Source organism: Salvia hispanica, chromosome 4 (assembly GCF_029641045.1).
Source record: "Salvia hispanica isolate PSC_SH4W2 chromosome 4, Shi_PSC_v1, whole genome shotgun sequence".
Classification (NCBI taxonomy): Eukaryota; Viridiplantae; Streptophyta; class Magnoliopsida; order Lamiales; family Lamiaceae; genus Salvia; species Salvia hispanica.
In genome coordinates this window covers 39,558,605-39,575,971 of record NC_142695.1, presented here as the reverse complement: position 1 = coordinate 39,575,971, position 17,367 = coordinate 39,558,605, and the positions used below count along the sequence as shown (strand labels likewise).

Sequence of the window (17,367 nt, the reverse complement as noted above, 5' to 3'; positions counted from 1 at the left end):
AGTAGAATATGTTAAATACACAAAAAATAATAATAATAATAATAATAATTCATCTTGATCATTTGGGAGTATTATACATTTTGCCTGTTTACTTATGTTTGGACTCTATTTCAAGCTATCCCAAATTTTGATTCATTGTTACAGAGTATGATATCTATTTTTACCGGCTTTGTTTATTTTTGTAGTACTATTTAATCCCATTTAATATACTAATTGTTTATGGGTAAATAAAAAAAGGAAAGTAAAGGCGAAAGGCGGCCGAGGATTTGGTTAGCGTCGAGTGTATTCTCCAAAAGATCTAAATATTTGCAGACTGCAGTTCTTGCTTTAGCTTGAAGGAGGAGCAACTAACCAGACAAGATGGGTGGTGGAGAAGGAGAGGATCCCCAGAAGTTGAAGCGAATTGCGGCTGCGGCCTACGATTACGACAACGACTCCCGCTGGGCTGATTATTGGTCCAATATTCTCATTCCGCCGCACTTGGCATCCCGCAACGATGTCGTTGACCACTACAAGCGCAAGTTCTACCAGCGTTACATCGTGCGATCTCTCTCTCTCTCTCTTCGATGTCATTTCGGGATTTAATTGCTTTTTCCCCAATTCATCCTTGTTTATAATCCTTACTGAAGACTAATCAGGATTTTCTATCGGGCTTTATTTTCGTAGCTTTTTCCCCCTTTATATTCTTACTTTTAGCGGAGTATTGGAGAAGATCCGTGCGTAGTTCAATTCAAGTAGGAATGTATTTTGTTATGCTGTTTTTGTTTTCTTTTATCGTTGAATGTGGCCTGGACTCAATTCCGATGCAGTTTTTTTCGAACGGTATTACTTGTGAGCTTCCGATTTTTATCATTTTCGAGCTTCAGATTTGCATCCTCGATTTCCTTCATTGTTTTCATGGATGTGGAGATGGCCATTGAGTGCAGCTCAAAGCTCTTCTTGTCACTAGATTTTAGACATATTTGATGCTAGAATTGCTTGGTGTATTTCTATCGTATATGTAAGGCATTGGGTTTAGTATTTGAAGGACAAGATAAGATACTCAAACTAGTTCAAATATAATTAATCCGTCAAAGTAATGGTAGATTGGGGTTTAGCTTCGGTTATTTTTTTCTTTCCATCCTATCATGAAAAGTAAACCCCCCGTGGGAGTGTAATTTCCCTATGATCATCATATGTGGAGGCCACATTTAGTGGCTTGTTGATTCTATTTGATATTTTAAAACCGCATCATGGTTTTAATTTTTCAGGACCCTGATCTAGTTGTCGAGGCAATGGCGACCAGTAGCTCATCCCAGTCGACAACAACATCAATCCCACCGCAACAATCCTCGTCATCAACTGCTAACCCCAGCGATGCTCGCCAAAGGAGTTCAGGTCTCAGTCATAATTTCCACGTTTTACCTTGAACGAGATTGAAATTTCAGTAGTTGTCAGTCTTATTTTTTCTGTAGAAGCTAGCTATTCTTTGATGTAAAACCTATGGAAAATCACTTGTAGGGTCCTCTGGTAGATCATCGGGGGCGTCAAATACTCCACCAACCAATTCTACATCATTGCGTTGGGATCAGCATACAATCCAATTTTCTGTCAATGCTTGGGTAAGTTAGATTTCTTGGTATTAAGATGAGAAGGTCTTCATCATCTCCAAGCTGATGGGGTTTGCTGCTAGCTTCGAGGTGGAGTATTGTTTTAGTATTTGCTGTTGATTTATATGTTTTTCTGGCAGGTTTTTGTCGTGGCAGTCCTTGCAATATTTCCACTTGTTCCAAGGAACCTCTCCAATCGGGCATACCGCCTTTCCTTTTTTGGGACTGCATGTTCTTCCTTGTATTCATTGTATTCACTATATGGGGTAACGTTCTAGATTAGCCTATTTGCAAAATATATCATATATGTCTGTAATGCCTAGATTGTTGATAATTTATCAGAGCACCATTTAATTTTTAGTATAACTAATCAATGTCTGCAGAAACCTAGAGCATGGAACTTGCAGGCTGTACAAGTGTGGTTCCAGTCGGTGGTAGTCACCAAAGATTTTATGTACTCAATCTACTGCGTTACCTTTGTCAGCTCACATCTGGTTCTCAAATGTTAGTCCAACCTGTCTGTTCTCTGTCTTGTGTTACTAGATATATGATGCTTCTCTTCGATGATAATAAGTTCCCTCCTTAATTCTGTGCAGTTGCTTTACTTCCTATCATGTGCCGGGCCCTTGAGCATGTTGCAAAGTTCCTGAGGCATAACTTTAGTAGATCAACCATATACAGGTAATTAAGAAAGCCGTATTTCTCTTTCAGTTGCTCAAAATACACTTTTTTAGCCATAAAAGTCATGTGTTCTGCTTTGCAATGCAAACTTTGAAATATGATTTACTAATTTTTATCCATTTTTTTCAAAATACCATAGTCCACCAAATGGTTTCTTTGCTTGCATTTACCTCTCTACATGTATTCCATAGTTGATTCCAAGCATGCTTTTTAGGTTTTAGGTTAATTCTGACACCCCCATATTTTGTAATGAGTCATAAATGTAATTACAATGGGGTTATTGATTGTATAGTAATTTACTCTTTGATATAGTTGCAATAAACATATTAGTGGATGTTTGATTGTCTTGTGGATTGTCAAGTACAGGGAGAGGAAATAAGGAAAATGTAGGAAAAACTAAGGTGAATCATATCACATGTTATTTGTTCCTTGGCTTATAGCTTTTCTAAGCTGGGATAATGGGGATTTTACTCGCAAGATTTTAATAATGCCGTCGAGAGTCCTTGCATTCTAAGTCTCTTGGGTAGCTGTATCCGTAGGGTGTGCCAGTATATTCTTTTGTTCTTCATATTTTTATTGCTTACCACCTAAAACTTTTCTTAAATATTTTATGCATGGGTCACACCTTGTCATTTTGGAAGGCCTGTCTCTGTAATATGTTTGTGATTTATTGGTGGTACTTTTACAGGAAATACTTGGAAGATGCTTGCATTTGGGTAGAATCAAATGCGACTACCCTTAGCATTCTCTCCTCACAGGCTGAAATCGGACTTGGGTTCCTTCTGATTATATCTCTGTTATCGTCAGTACTTTTAGTTTCCTTTCATTATACATTTACATCAATTCATGTATTTTGTCATAGTTTCTCTAAAAAGACTTCCATTACTTGCTGTGATACTTTCTTGCTCACTGCAAATTTTATCTGCAGGTGGCAGCGCAACATTATACAAACATTTATGTACTGGCAGGTGATAACTCTTATTTTATTTCTTATATTTTATCCACTTTTGGGTTTAAAATTTTTTTAGCTACTGGTCAACTGCAGCTAACAACTGCAATAATTTGTAGTATTAATTTTTCTCCTCTCGAGTCCATGGGTCCTTTGTAGTATGTGTGGAAGAGATACATAAGCTAGTTCTTATGGATTCGAGTTTCCACAGTAGTATAATGGTTTAATCCTCTCCAGAAGTAACTGTCTCCTATAATGAGCTATTGCTGTTACTAGGATAGACGTTTTTATATACTCACTCCACACCGTCCACTACCAATAGTCTTGGTAGGGATGGTATGAGTTTTAATGCGAAATTGGTGAAGTGGGAGAGAGATCAAGAGAGAAAGTGACTGGAGTATATTATTAGTGGAGAATGAGACTCACCTCATTAGAGAGAAAAAATTACCATAAATGGAAGGTGATTAATTTTTGTGGACGGACCTAAATGGAAAAAACATGACTATGACAGAGGGGGTGTATGATTCTCTAATGCTACTTCGTTATATCAAAATTGTAGAGGTCTTACAATATTTTTGGATATCTTTCTTTGGCAGCTACTGAAGCTTATGTACCATGCTCCTGCCACTGCTAGTTATCACCGAAGTGCATGGTCTAACGTTGGGCGAATAGCGAATCCATTAATCCAGCGTTATGCCCCATTTTTGAACACTCCAATGGCAACCGTTCAGAAATGGTGGTTGAGATGAAGTCTCGAGAGGAAGAGATTAATGACAAAGAAGTAAAATCTGGAGTAGGCTGATTGTTATAACAGTCACTTAGACACTCCACGTCGATTCGAAAACGTTCAGAATTCTGTATTTTCGATTCAAAGCAGTTGGGACTAAATCAATGGCAACTAATAATCAGTTAAGACCTGGCTTCATCTAGGTCCCGGTTAAATGACTAGAAGGGATTCCCAGTTCAGTCTGTAGCTTTATTTTATACAATCAATCTGTGTTTTATAATTATAGCTTTTTCCTCACAGACCACAGGTGGTTATATCTGTGAAACTTTATTTGAGACACCTTGTAGCCTACAGACGTTATGGGAAAAGTTATGGATTGCTTTAGCATTCTAATTTCTCAAAAATAGATCCCATTTTTAGTTTTCTTGTTAATATATGCGAGAACTAATTTTCGACGTTTCTTACGTTTCTTTCAATCAGAACTGCTAATCTGTCCACCTCCTGATGTGAAACTTCTACATGCACAAGAAACTCAAGCCATATTTTACTCCAATTAAAATAGTCATTAATACTATTTTCGTTATATAGAATTATATTTGTTTCACTTCCATAATACTGAGATCTAACTTAAATTTAATATATAAGTTCTATCTTAACAAAATGCCGTCAATTTTTATCTAATTCAAGAATATAGGAAAAACAATAGTAGTATTAATCTCCTCTCTAGTTCAAGTTTCAGTCTGCCATTAATCTAGGAGCACAAACTCATTTTCTTTAGAAAAAATCAATAAAGTTAATTAATACTCTATTAAACTTTGATTGATATTTAGTGCTATTAGTTAATGAAAATTTGTTAGATATGAATGGTATGATTGCTATAATATGGTGTGTTTTCTAAAACATGAATATCGTGGTTTTACATAGAGAAGCATGTAATTAAAAGCAATATATTCTCAATAAGCGGGGTGCGTTATATGACTAACTATTTAAGCTGCTAACTCATCAATACAGTATATTAAAAATGTCAATACGATGACATCAAAATGTCAACACATTATATTGAAGTTCAACAAAATTATGTGTTACATTTTATTGTCATCGTATTGATATTTTTATTACACTACATTGATGAGTTAGCAAGTTAGCAACTTAAAAAAGTTAGCAATTGATCACAACCCTTCCTTGATTAAGCAATATGCATATCAATTATCATAATCATAAATAATTTGTGTACTAAATATCATATTAAACATATATTCGTATAAAACAATGGGAACTAAACGCAGTTAATTTCACTCAAAACGCATCTTCTTTATCACTGTTGCAGCTTACAAGACAACATCCAACTTAATAGTATCTGTATTTTTCTTAATATAATACTCCCTCCGTTCCATAGTAATGAAGGCGTTTCTTTTCGGCACGAAGATTAAGAAAAATTATGTTAGGTGAGTTAAGTAAATGGAGAATAAAGTGGAAAATGAAAAAAGTAGAGAGATGAAGAGAGAAAAAAGTAAGAGAGAGTAAAGTAGGTGTGAAAAAATGTGTTGACTTTTACTAAAAAGAGAAATAACTATTACGATGGAACGTATCAAAATGGCAAAATGACTTTATTACTATGGAACGGAGGGAGTATTGGTGTGTATTGGTATTGAATATAAAAATATTATCATAATAATTGAAAAAAGTGCTGCTGTGCGGGGTCACAAGACGGCACCTAAATTAATGGTCTATATATATTAGGATTTTTTAGTAATAACTGGAGTAGTATAATAATTTATCACTATTCTAGAAGGGAAGTTGCGTTTTGAATGAAATTGGCTGCATTTAGTTCCATAACAGCCCCTGCTGTGATTTTAACACGGGATCCATTCTCATTGTTTTGTGAGTTAATAAAGAGACAGTAAAGTAAGAGAGGTGAAAAAGTAGAAAAAGAAAATTATTTTATTTTTAATAGGATAGAGGGAGTATATAACAAGATATTATATATCACGCGCATGTTATAAAAAACAAGTTTATACACACTTCATTAGGAATAAATAATCTAACTAGCACCTAATTCTGCTTTCCAATTAACATCAATCAATCTTTGCTAGCCTATCTTTTCCTCTTCACTTGTAATATCTATATTAATAATGTGCAAGTATGTAAGCCAATAATATCATCTAAAAAAATGGTTAATCTATAAGCTTGGGGGTGGGTCAGTTCGTCGAGGCCTTTCCAGATTCTAGCACGACATCACTTGGATTTCTCTATACACATAGCTCTATCTCAACCAGTATTCTCTGTCATTTTCTCGGACTATAACTGCTACCTTTTTAGCTGGTATCTAAAACACAACATACAATGTCAGTCGACACACCAACTCATGAATGCAGATTTATATGCAGACTCAAAATGAACATATGCTCCACTTTTTTTTTGAACTTACCATTCCATACCCATAGTCTGTTATGATCACTGATACATAATCGGACGGTGTTGCATCATAACTGTTAGCAAAAAATAAAAATTAACTATCAAAACTGCTTTCTATAAAATGATCATTCAATATTAAATCCATACTTACAGCAGGTTCAAGGGTTGTAGATTCTCATTACTAGCCCAACCATCCAAAGAATTGATATCCTCTCTACCGGAAACCCTTGAAATCGTTTCAGCATCACCTGAAAGAGTATGCGTATTAGGTGCATAATTCGATACAAATTAAACTACCTTCTCTAATATGGACAACCTGATCTTACCAAGCTCATTACAGCAAATGGAATCAAGTTGAACTTTCTCGTGAAACTTGTAAGCTTCACAACATATCAGGACTGGGACACGGAACTGATGGGCAACCATAGCAATACATGCTGTGCCAACTCCTGAGTAAACAGTTCCATTTGACAACACCGAAGATGCACCCAGAAAAACTTTTGTTACTTCATGGATGACATAAGAAACAGCATTTATATGAGTGTATGTACAACTAATTCCTTTCCCCACAAGCCTGCGAAGCAGCTTTTTTCCTTCAAGCTTGGGACGTGAATCAACTATCACCACTCGAAACTGTTTTCCAACCTCATGGGCATGTAGCAGTAGCATTTCAACAGCAGAAGACGATGCATATGTCAGAAGAACATCACCATCCCTAATTTTAGACACAGCATGCTGCGCAATAACCTTATCTGCTAGAATTATCTTGTCGTTTATAAAATGATCAATATCAGAGAGAAGACTGGTAATTGCTTCTGAATCAGAGATGTTTAAGGGAAAGGTGGCAATTCGTCTCTTAAGAAACCTAATTGCATTGCTCATGCTGATTGAAAGGGGTCTACATTCTATCAGAAAAGAAACATAAGAGTTTATTTTAGAAGTCAAGTCCCTAATAAGGTATGTTTCAGGTGGTGTAGAATAATCCTTGATTGATTCTTGAAATGCTTGCAACATCGCAATGCACCGGGCATTGCCACCAGATATATCCCCAGCTAGATATTGGAAACCAACCTGTCGAGTTAAAAGTTCATGTTACCACAAGCATTACGCAAAGAGAATAAATACTAATTTTACGTACGGGAGATCTCATAAATTCAGTATTGATGACCCTTTGAACCAAGATTATTCAACAGTGTTCGGACTAAATACCTTGTATACAGCAGGATGGATGGGGCCTAATCCAAAGAAGTTCGATTCCAGGTCATGATCATATTGAGGTAGATGCCTAAAGAATTCAACTATGTTCCTGGCTTCTGCTTGTTTTACTACAGACCACTTCTTTGGCTTGTCAAATCTGTTTTCATCACCAAACTGCATCCGTGGATTAGGGACATCTTTCTTCCTACCTTTATCTGTTTGACTGTCACTCCTTTTTATCTCAGAAGCAGCAACTGAAGAGCTGTGTTTCCTTTGTGGAGCTGATTTTACAGTCTTCCCTGCATTGGCTGAATCGACTCCTGCAGTCCTGCTTCCTTCACCTGGAAGATGCAACATTAACCAAGTGAAATGTGTTTATGTTCCAAGAGAAGAGAAATTAGAGCCACAACACAACAAAAGATTGGAGTTGAGATGCACAAAACATGCGAAGAACTTAAATAGGGCAACAAAAATAACATAATGGTAAGGAATAAATGGAAAAAGTGGGCAGCATAAATGTGATATGCCGAATTGTAATCTAAAAGCTGATTAGAAAATAGTTTACCTTTGATAGCAGCCTTGGCAGCACGCTGTGCCTCTTGAATCGCCCGTCGTTGAGCTTTGGTAGTCTTCTGTTTCAAAGGCACATTTGCCCCTCCATCTGATCCACAATCGGATGCATTGCTCATCAAAATCGTTGAACCTGAATGAGCGTCATTACTCGGAGACCTGGTGGAGAAGTTGGAAGTATTGTGGGAGTGGGCGGTGGAGACGTGTGGGATCATGAATCCGACGTTGGGGTAGGGTTTAGATGCAGAGGATTCCGGTTGCCGCAGAGATGAAGCTTCAAAACTCGCCGCTAACTTTATAGTAATAATAATAGTACGGAGTATTCAATTTTTAACCTAATTTTCCGTATTTAGATTGACACAATTTTATGCATGACATTCTATTACAAATCCGTTATTCATAGCGCTGGGATTCGGTCGGTTCGGTTACTAACCGAACCGACAAGTCGGTTAACCGACAATATTTCGGTACCCAACCAAAAACCGAAACCGGCACCGACATGTAGTCGGTTAGTTCGGTTAGAACCGAACGGTTAACCATTAACCGATGGAACCGAAAATTACTGAAAATTTTTACTTAATTATGCTGTTCCATGAGATTTGAAGTAGGATACAGCCAATCAATGCATTGACGAATTATTGGTAAATCCTTGTTCTATTTTCTTCTTTTTATAATAGTCTATTCTCTCCTTTCTCTGTTGATAGAACGATGTGGGACAATCAACATATTTTTTTTTATCTTTTATCCTTATCATTCTCTATACTTATTTACAAATTTATTGCATATAATCTAATTATTTCTTATGTACAATGTAGTCCACGAAACTTTACTCATAGTTGTAAATATGTTGGCTAAATTATTTATTATATATTATTTATTATATATACTAGTTATTTAATAGCTACTCCATATAGAAACTTCTAAAAATATTTAATAATTGTAATCTCTTAATCTCGGCTTATATTTATAGAATCTAGGATTAAGGATTTTGTGGAAATATTATTCTAAGAAAATAGAAAAGGAAATTCAAAAATGAAAAAGAAATTAACAAGCAAGGCTGAAACTATTTGCCAACATCTCATAAAATTAAATAAAAATCAATTTATAAACTATAAAACAATCATGTTAATCTATTTGTATTATTTAAATTTAAATTTAAATTATGCCTCACCTTCTGTCCACCTTCATTAAAAACATGCATTTAAGAAAATTGCATAAACCCACAAAATCACTTATGTATCTTAAAATATCCCACATCGACTTTGACAATATAATAAGAATACAAAACATTGTTATATAAAATAAGCCTCTTCCTTTGTGAAATTTTTCATCTGGGCCTTTGGGCTTTGGTATATACATATGTGGCTCATAGCCCATATAAATATGAGTCTACAATTTAGGTGGACTTAAATTAATCGGTTTTCGGTTCGGTTAATCTCGGTTTGAACCGATAACCGACATCAATGCGGGGCTCCTGACCGGACCTGAACCGTAATTGTTATTTTCGGTTCTCGGTTAACCGAAAACCGACATTTTCGGTTCGGTTCTCGGTTAACCGAGAACCGACAAACCGAATACCCAGCCCTAGTTATTCACCCATGCCATTATCAAATCGGATTGACTTGAATAATTGAATTCACCCCATGCTCAACTACAATCTCAAAATCGGATTGACTGAATGTCTTAATTTGTAATTATTTGGACTTCATAATATGTTTTAGATTTTTTTATATAATTATGTATTGTCAAATTTTGATACATGGTGGCAAAATATCAGTCAGACTTGTTCCACTTCAAAATAAGCCCAAAGCTTCTTGTAGGACCGCCGGGACGTCACATGTTGTATGACTAATGTCTCTCTAGCAAAGAGCCTTCCTCTTTTGGTTGTTTCCGACAATCGGATCCATAGGCAACACGACATCGGCTCGGCCATCAATGCTATGGATTTTGCAAAACAATTGGGTCTAGGCCTTGGACATATAGGGACAACTGCTCTCTGTCCCTTGGCTTCGATAGAAGATGGGGACGGGACACTTTCAACGTGTAATGCATGTGTCTCGTCCCTCCAAAATAGAACCCAATCGATGCATTGTGGATTCCCTAATTGTGGAAAAAAGCATGCATGCTCCATTTTAGGCATTAAACATGCCTAAACACGTTTCACCATTTTTTTTCAATATTTTCATTCTATATACCCTTCCATCCCAAGATAGTTGAGTCGTATACTTTTCTGGGTTGTCCCAATGTAGTTGAGTCATTTCTATTTATGACATAAACTTTATCTTCTCTCATAGTAGTTTACTTTCTCTTACTTTATTTTCTCTCTTACTTTACTCTCTTCGCTTTAACCTTTAATACATTAATTTCTTAAATCTCATACCCAATAGAAAAATGCTTCATATCTCTCATTGAAAGAGAAGTGTTTCTTTTTTAACATAAAATTTTATGTACTATTTTTTTTAGTATGATTAGTTTATAGAAAATAAAACAAGATGCAAAATAATGTAAAGAGAATAGTATTTCCACTTTTATAACGAGATTATTTTTTGTGTTTGGATTTTGTAATGGTATTTCAATGCCGAAAACTATTTTTAAATAAAAAAAGGTGCTAAGTAAAATGAAAAGAAAGATTTTATTACATTGTTGTTTGTACATTTGCAGTTATACTTTTTAAAACTTTTTTGTGGATGCATAAGAGCACTCCCAATTGTGCCGGCTAAAAATCGGCGTTTTTTCGCCGTCTATCGCCGAGTTATCGCCGACTAATGGGAGAGGTCGGCGATAATTCGGCGATTTTTCCTCCCGTTTTATCGCCAACCGGCGAAAAATCGCCGGATTATCGCCGACCACTGTGACTGATAATTCGGCGATAAATATATTTTTTGTTTTTTTTGTTTTTAATTTCCCCCCTATAAATACACACCTTCTCTTCATCGAGTCACGGTGTCTCAACCGAGTCCGAGTCCGCCTGCCGGGGTGTAACGAACATGAACGGTTCAAGGCGTTCATGGACATACACCAGAAGGAGGCCCATCGAGCACTACAACACGATATGATCGAAGAATTGTGGGCAAATAGAAACCGCGCCCACCGCCCTTGAATTTTTTTACTTTGAATTTTTTTTTCCATTCCTGTACTATTTTTTTTTATTAATTTTCGTCGTTGTAATGTTTACCCGTGTTTAATACAACGAACTTTATTACTTATTTATTTTGTCTTATAAATTAAATTAGCTAGCTTTATTATATACAAAAATAAAACAATTAAATTAGTGATGATGTAAAAATGAAATGTTGAATTAGGGAGAAATAAGGGAGAAACCATTGGAGCAGTTGGCTAAACGTTAGCTAAAAACTGGAGATAAATTATGGTGTTGATGTGGCACTGATGTGGCAGGAGTTAGGGAGAAATAAGGGAAATTTTAGGGAAACTGTTGGAAATGCTCTAATAACCTTTCGGTTATGAAGTGCAATAGCAGAGTTACATATACCCAATATGGGGGTTCAGCCCTTGGTCAATTAAAATATTTACTTATTTTTATTTGTATATTATCACCAAATTTGTTAGTATTTTGTTCAATTAAAATATTTATTTTTAAGTTTTATATTATCACTAAATTTTTAGTATTTTGTGTTAATCGTTGTTCAAAAGCTCCTATTATAATAAAACATAGAATAATTATTTTTTCAAATTTTAAAATTGAATTTTACAACATAAATTTATACGTCCGCCCCGTGATGGAGGGTAATTTCTTTTACATATGAAGTCTCATTTCTTACCATTCTCTTGGTTCTTCTAGATGGGGCCAACCTGAAAAGTGTGAACCATTGAGAAATGAATTTGATTACCCCAAGGTCAAAGCTGATCTCGAATCATCCACAGCCAGCCAAGAAAAGTAAAAACACTACATACAGGGTAGCCAGGAAATCATAATGGGTAGGGCAAAATTTTACATAAGAGTGATTTTGAGAGGGAGGCAGATTTAGAGGGTGAAAGAAGAGCTCTCTGTAGCGATTTTGAGAAGAAGAAATATGGAGGCATGTTCATGTTTTGTTTAGGGTGAGAAAAATTGATGGGTAAAAATGTGTTTAGCTAAAATTAACTAGATATACCAAATACTCCCTCCGTCCGCCATTAGGAGTCCCGGTCACTTTTGGGCACTCGTTTTATAAAAATGATAATAAATAGTTAAAGTGGAGAAATGGTAGAGTAAGAGAGAGAATAATGTTAAAAAGACTCTTCACAACATTATTCTCTATCTTACTTTATCATTTCTCCACTTTAACTACTCTCTCTGTCCCATTAGAAATGAAACGTTTTCCTTTTTGGCCTGTCCATTAAAAATGAAACGTTTCTAAAAATGGAAACAATACTCTCTCTACTTTTTCTTCTCTCTTACTTTACTCTCTCTTCATTTACTCACGAAACAACACTACATAAAATCCTATGCCGTAAATCAAATGTTGCATATCTAATGGGACGAATGGAGTATTTATTATCATTTTTATAAAACGAGTGAGCATAATTGACCGGGACTCCTAACGGCAGACGGAGGGAGTATGTAACATGGACAATGGATAGTTACAAATATGATTGAAACATAAGCTTTTCAGTAGACTTTGTGCAGGCCAGATACTAAACACGGGCTACGCCGATTGGTAAGATAGCTACCAAACATACAAACAAACCCAAATTACTCCCTTTATCTAGCTGTAACATAGCTACCAAACGGTCCCTTAATGTACATTGTTATATATACACCCTCTATCCCACTGAAGATGATTCACTAATCTTTTCAGTTTGTCTCACCCATGATGATCCATTACTAAAAGTAGACACTCTCTTATCTCTACTTTATTATTTCCACCTATCACACAAAATTAAACTACACAAAATCTCACAACCCATTGAAGTGGTCATCTTCCTCGGGACAGAGGAAGTATTTGAAAATATCTATATAAATATATGAGGGTGAGAAGAGGTGAGAAGGATGTTCGGGTTTGCACTTGATTTGGCATACACATTCACAAGAAAAGCAGTAAACAAAAATGGAAAGAACATATGATACTCATAGCCAATGACGAATTCCGATAGTAGGAAATTAAGTCATAAAGAAAGCAAGCTCCAGGTATACAAGTACGATGACTCGCATCAGAAGAAAATGAGAGCCTATTTTGAGCCTTTTTAAGGGGACAAAGTTTATGTTAGAATCAATACACCTGAAAAAAAAAAGGCCCTCAAATCGATTCGACTGGTACTTTACATGAAACTGGGGCATGGTGGTCCTTTAGACAGACCAAGACGAACTTCCATACCATGATGCATGTCAACTGGACGGAATGATTCAGATTCCCTGGGATCTGAAACGATACATAAAAGTTGAGCAAGGATCCGGAAAGACAATCAGAACCATAACACAAACATTTTTCAGGTAGCATCATGAACAAATCAATTAAACCATGATTATCTCAAGACTCGACTGACAGAGTGACAGTTCAGAAATCTGTTTTGTACTTAAACTGCAAAGTACCAGTAAGTGTATGAATTGAAACACAGAGACAGCAGGAAACATAAAAAATACAGCAGACATAACTTCAGCAATAGGTATTGACTTGCCATTCATGAGAATGAACTTCAAACTCAGAACTTTAACCTTATGGTTAAGGACTACATGTATTGGTTACTATATTCAAACAATTATATGGTTCACTATAGTGCTTTTCATTGCTAGTTGCCAACTGAAATAATCCCAGCAGCAAGTTTTTATAGTTTTTAAGATTTTCAAATAATGCTATAAGATCAAAGGTATTACCTTTGTTTATTTATAGTCCTTGGGACCCAATGTCAAATTGATGAAAAGTTAAATGGGAAACGTTCAGTAATTTGAATAGAAAATTCTCTCAGCACTTCCTTACCATTAAGATAATCTTCAAAACCAAACTCTTCCATCGTTCCAGTGAAGGCCTCTAGACCTACAAACGATGAAGGTACTGCACCAGGAGGCCTTTGAAATCTGTGCAGAAAAAATTGATTGCATTAGTAATAAATTGCGGAGAATTCGTGCAAGGCTAAATTGTAACAATAACATCCCGAGAGATCTTTATCTCATCATATGAGGGATATTAAACATTTATGAATTTCAAACTATCTTCTTCCAAGATTCAGCACATGGAACGGATTTCAACAACACTATTAGTAAAAGGAAACAAACATACACAAAATTTCACATAAAGGAAAAGAAAACGAAATTGTACATGAACAAACAGAAGAATCTTTATGTAGGAGTATATTATTTGAGGACCCAGGATATCATAAGTCATGGCAAGAAACAATATCACTCCCTAAAACAAAATGCACCATTGAGTACTATTTCTTCTAACTTTCAACCTAATGTTACAACCCGCATATGGTATTGGTAGCAATATCACCAGCGTCATTATAGGTTATTATCATAGCTTGTCAATCAGCTCCAGGACACATTACCACATTCCATGAATCTATATACGTATATGAAAGAAGATATACTCAGCAAATTTTATTTACAAAGGCAGGTGCATAATTGAAGAAATGAAAACTTCAGTAGCACATATAACTAGCTGAAGACCAAAAGTAAATAATCATCAAATCAGTATATGACAGTTATGACTAACTCTTTTAACCAGTCTTCAAACAAATAGTATCAGAATAAGGTCATTCATACAAATATTAGAGAATCTAGTTCTGCATACCATTTATGCAGAATATTGCACTTTCAGACATTTTAGCAATAGAAAAGGACCAGGAACAAATGAACGGAAACATTATAGCAGAATCAAACAAGTTACTATTTGAAAGAAGACATCACTTGAAATTTAGTATGGAAAGAAACTTTGACATTACTAGATTCAAACGTATAAAAAGCTGCGAAATTAAAAACCAATTTTCTGCCAAACTAAAAACCCTAGCCCCTAAAGTTCCTTATACTACAATACAAGCAAAATTAAGAGGGGGAGAGAGAGAACAAGTGTGCAGTGAGAGAAAGAGTAGAGAGCTAGAGAAGCACAAACTTGGAGAGAATCTGACGATCCATCTCCATCTTCATCGGAAATGCTGCTCCGTAAGTATTCGACAGGATTTTCTTCTTCATCTCATCTTGCGTTTGCTTCGCCTGTTCAATACCAAACATAAATTCAACAGCAAAGTCACAAATCAAGAGACAAATAGAGAGAGTGTTTGTAAATTGTTGAAACATTACAGAGCGACGGGCAGACTGAAGAGGATGTGGTTCGATGATATCGCTCTTGACGCCGTGGATCCCAAATCGCAGCAAATCATCGGTGCGGCCTTCCAATGGTATAGTCCTCGCAGGATCCATTATTATTGTTGTAGTTTGTGAATTTTTTCCTTCTGCTATTTTTTTGCACAAGAAAGAGGAAAATGGCAGCGGAGGAGAAAATATGAAATATTAAGAAAAAGAAAAAAAAAAAAAAGAATTTGAGTTATCTTTCAGCGCAAGAAAATATAATATTGACGGTAGGACTGCGGTCACCAAAGGCCCAAAGAGATTCTACAAGAACATAAAAAAATATTGGTGGGCCTTTGTAGCCCGATGGGCTTATTAGGTGGATTTTTAGTGTTGTTTTCGAGTCCAAGTCCTAATTATATTTAAGCTTACTAAAAACAAGATTATTTTCCTAAAATCTGTCGCAAGTATCACTTACATTAGAGAATTCAAACATGGAAATTCCCGTTTTGTCATTTTGGGATGTACATAAAAAATAATCTTGTTTTGCCATTTTGGAATATCCACAAAAAATAATCTCATTTCTATAAATGGAAACTCTCTCTTTCGTACTTTACCAACTTTTTCAACTCTTTCCTATACTTTACCCACTTTTTCTCCTCTTTTTCATACTTTACCTACTTTTTCTCCATACCTTTCTTACTTTACTTACTTTTTCTCCTTCTCTTTTACTTTATAAAATTTCTCATTAAGAGCATTAGCAATGGTTGGCCGATAGAGAGGCCCTCCCTATCGGCCCCATCGGCCAACCATTGCAGGAAGATGGCTGATCAACCGCCCTATCCCAAGGGTCGATACATCGGCCATAGCCGATGAAGTGAGGCGATGATCGGTCATCCATTGTGGAGGATGGGCCGATCATCGGCCTATTCCCTTTTGTTGTACTCCCTTCGTCCCATTCAAAATGGTCACCTTTCCTTTTTTGTTTGTCTCAATCAAGATGACCACTTTCCAGTTTTAGAAATAACCTCCTCTCTCCTCATTAAAATATTCAACTACCTTTTTCCTCTCTACTTTATTCCACCTAACAACACTTCCTAAAATCCCGTGCCACTCAAGAATGTGGCCATCTTGAGTGGGACGAAGGGAATATTTTTTTTGTTTATTACATTTTTTCTAGTATAAATACCATATCATATTCTTTACATTTCCCACACCAACATCTTATCTTCTCTCATTTTACTTCAATATACTTTCTCTCTCTAGTACAATATCAATGTCTTCCGGTAGCGATTCCGGCGACGAAGTCATAAATCGAGTGGTGCAACGCGTGCTTGCAAGGGCGGCACGAAGTCGTGAAGAAGTGAACCAGGAGGCGGTTCCAAGGCCAATCCGGCGCCGTCAATCAGACGACCGTGATCACACTAAGGCTCACAACAGCTTGTACGCGGATTACTTTGTCGAGGACCCAAGATGGGGCCCGACGGTTTTCCGTCGGCGTTTCCAAATGCGAAAAGAGTTATTCTTGCGCATCGTTAACGGGTTGTCAGTGCGTTACCCAGACTTCCAGCAGCGTTGGGACACTACCAACAAACCTGGACTGTCACCACTGCAGAAGTGCACAACTGCAATTAGGCAGTTGGCATACGGAGGAATAGGATGTGTCGACATGTTCGACGAATATCTTCACGTCGCCGGCATTACTGGTCGCGATTGTATGACGAAGTTTTGTAAAGGTGTGATTCAAACTTTCGGTCCCACCTATCTGCGGAAGCCGACTGCACAAGATTGCCAGTTCCTGCTCAATTTGCACGGGAGGGTGAACGGCTTCCCGGATATGCTGGGAAGCGTAGATTGTATGCATTGGCTTGGAAGGACTGTCCGACCGCTTGGAGAGGCCAATTTACGACCGGGTTCAAGGGCACATAGCCAACCATCATTCTGGAAGCTGTTGCCGACCAGCGGCTATGGATTTGGCATGCGTACTTCGGTGTGGCCGGGTCGAATAACGACCTAA

The 17,367-nt window shown here is 36.5% G+C and overlaps 4 protein-coding genes across 4 annotated transcripts; 2 read left to right on the top strand and 2 right to left on the bottom strand.

The window, feature by feature from the left end:
• Positions 1 to 237: 237 nt before the first annotated feature.
• Positions 238 to 4,350, top strand: LOC125196495 (dihydroflavonol 4-reductase/flavanone protein). The gene is made up of 9 exons (XM_048095026.2): positions 238 to 540; positions 1,251 to 1,377; positions 1,501 to 1,601; positions 1,730 to 1,855; positions 1,973 to 2,093; positions 2,186 to 2,270; positions 2,959 to 3,072; positions 3,199 to 3,238; positions 3,816 to 4,350. The coding sequence occupies exons 1-9, from the start codon at positions 361 to 363 to the stop codon at positions 3,966 to 3,968; spliced, it is 1,047 nt and encodes a 348-aa protein (XP_047950983.1). The 5' UTR covers positions 238 to 360; the 3' UTR covers positions 3,969 to 4,350.
• A 1,589-nt stretch (positions 4,351 to 5,939) lies between these two features.
• Positions 5,940 to 8,429, bottom strand: LOC125196935 (translation initiation factor eIF2B subunit delta-like). The gene is made up of 6 exons (XM_048095600.2): positions 8,124 to 8,429; positions 7,571 to 7,899; positions 6,688 to 7,432; positions 6,513 to 6,609; positions 6,375 to 6,435; positions 5,940 to 6,272 (listed from the first exon to the last, which is right to left on the bottom strand). Exons 1-6 carry the CDS (start codon positions 8,341 to 8,343, stop codon positions 6,210 to 6,212), a joined length of 1,515 nt encoding a protein of 504 aa, XP_047951557.2. The 5' UTR covers positions 8,344 to 8,429; the 3' UTR covers positions 5,940 to 6,209.
• Positions 8,430 to 13,177: 4,748 nt separating this feature from the next.
• LOC125199768 (cyclin-B1-2-like) lies at positions 13,178 to 15,567 on the bottom strand. The gene is made up of 4 exons (XM_048097669.2): positions 15,363 to 15,567; positions 15,175 to 15,275; positions 14,044 to 14,141; positions 13,178 to 13,488 (listed from the first exon to the last, which is right to left on the bottom strand). Exons 1-4 carry the CDS (start codon positions 15,480 to 15,482, stop codon positions 13,388 to 13,390), a joined length of 420 nt encoding a protein of 139 aa, XP_047953626.1. The 5' UTR covers positions 15,483 to 15,567; the 3' UTR covers positions 13,178 to 13,387.
• A 1,059-nt stretch (positions 15,568 to 16,626) lies between these two features.
• Positions 16,627 to 17,367, top strand: LOC125199555 (uncharacterized). Its single transcript, XM_048097541.2, has one exon. The coding sequence runs from the start codon at positions 16,627 to 16,629 to the stop codon at positions 17,365 to 17,367; it is 741 nt and encodes a 246-aa protein (XP_047953498.2).

Excerpts from the sequence above, each read along its gene's own strand:
- LOC125196495 (XM_048095026.2), top strand. The coding sequence starts at position 361 with ATGGGTGGTGGAGAAGGAGAGGATCCCCAGAAGTTGAAGCGAATTGCG. Across the intron at positions 1,378-1,500 it reads TGCTCGCCAAAGGAGTTCAG|GGTCCTCTGGTAGATCATCG; the intron begins GTCTCAGTCATA and ends AATCACTTGTAG. Across the intron at positions 3,073-3,198 it reads CTGATTATATCTCTGTTATC|GTGGCAGCGCAACATTATAC; the intron begins GTCAGTACTTTT and ends TTTTATCTGCAG.
- LOC125196935 (XM_048095600.2), bottom strand. The coding sequence starts at position 8,343 with ATGATCCCACACGTCTCCACCGCCCACTCCCACAATACTTCCAACTTC. Across the intron at positions 7,433-7,570 it reads TCCATCCTGCTGTATACAAG|GTTGGTTTCCAATATCTAGC; the intron begins GTATTTAGTCCG and ends TTAACTCGACAG. Across the intron at positions 6,436-6,512 it reads CTACAACCCTTGAACCTGCT|TTATGATGCAACACCGTCCG; the intron begins GTAAGTATGGAT and ends TTTTGCTAACAG.
- LOC125199768 (XM_048097669.2), bottom strand. The coding sequence starts at position 15,482 with ATGGATCCTGCGAGGACTATACCATTGGAAGGCCGCACCGATGATTTG. Across the intron at positions 14,142-15,174 it reads GATCGTCAGATTCTCTCCAA|ATTTCAAAGGCCTCCTGGTG; the intron begins GTTTGTGCTTCT and ends TTTTCTGCACAG. Across the intron at positions 13,489-14,043 it reads TTTTGAAGATTATCTTAATG|ATCCCAGGGAATCTGAATCA; the intron begins GTAAGGAAGTGC and ends GTATCGTTTCAG.
- LOC125199555 (XM_048097541.2), top strand. The coding sequence starts at position 16,627 with ATGTCTTCCGGTAGCGATTCCGGCGACGAAGTCATAAATCGAGTGGTG.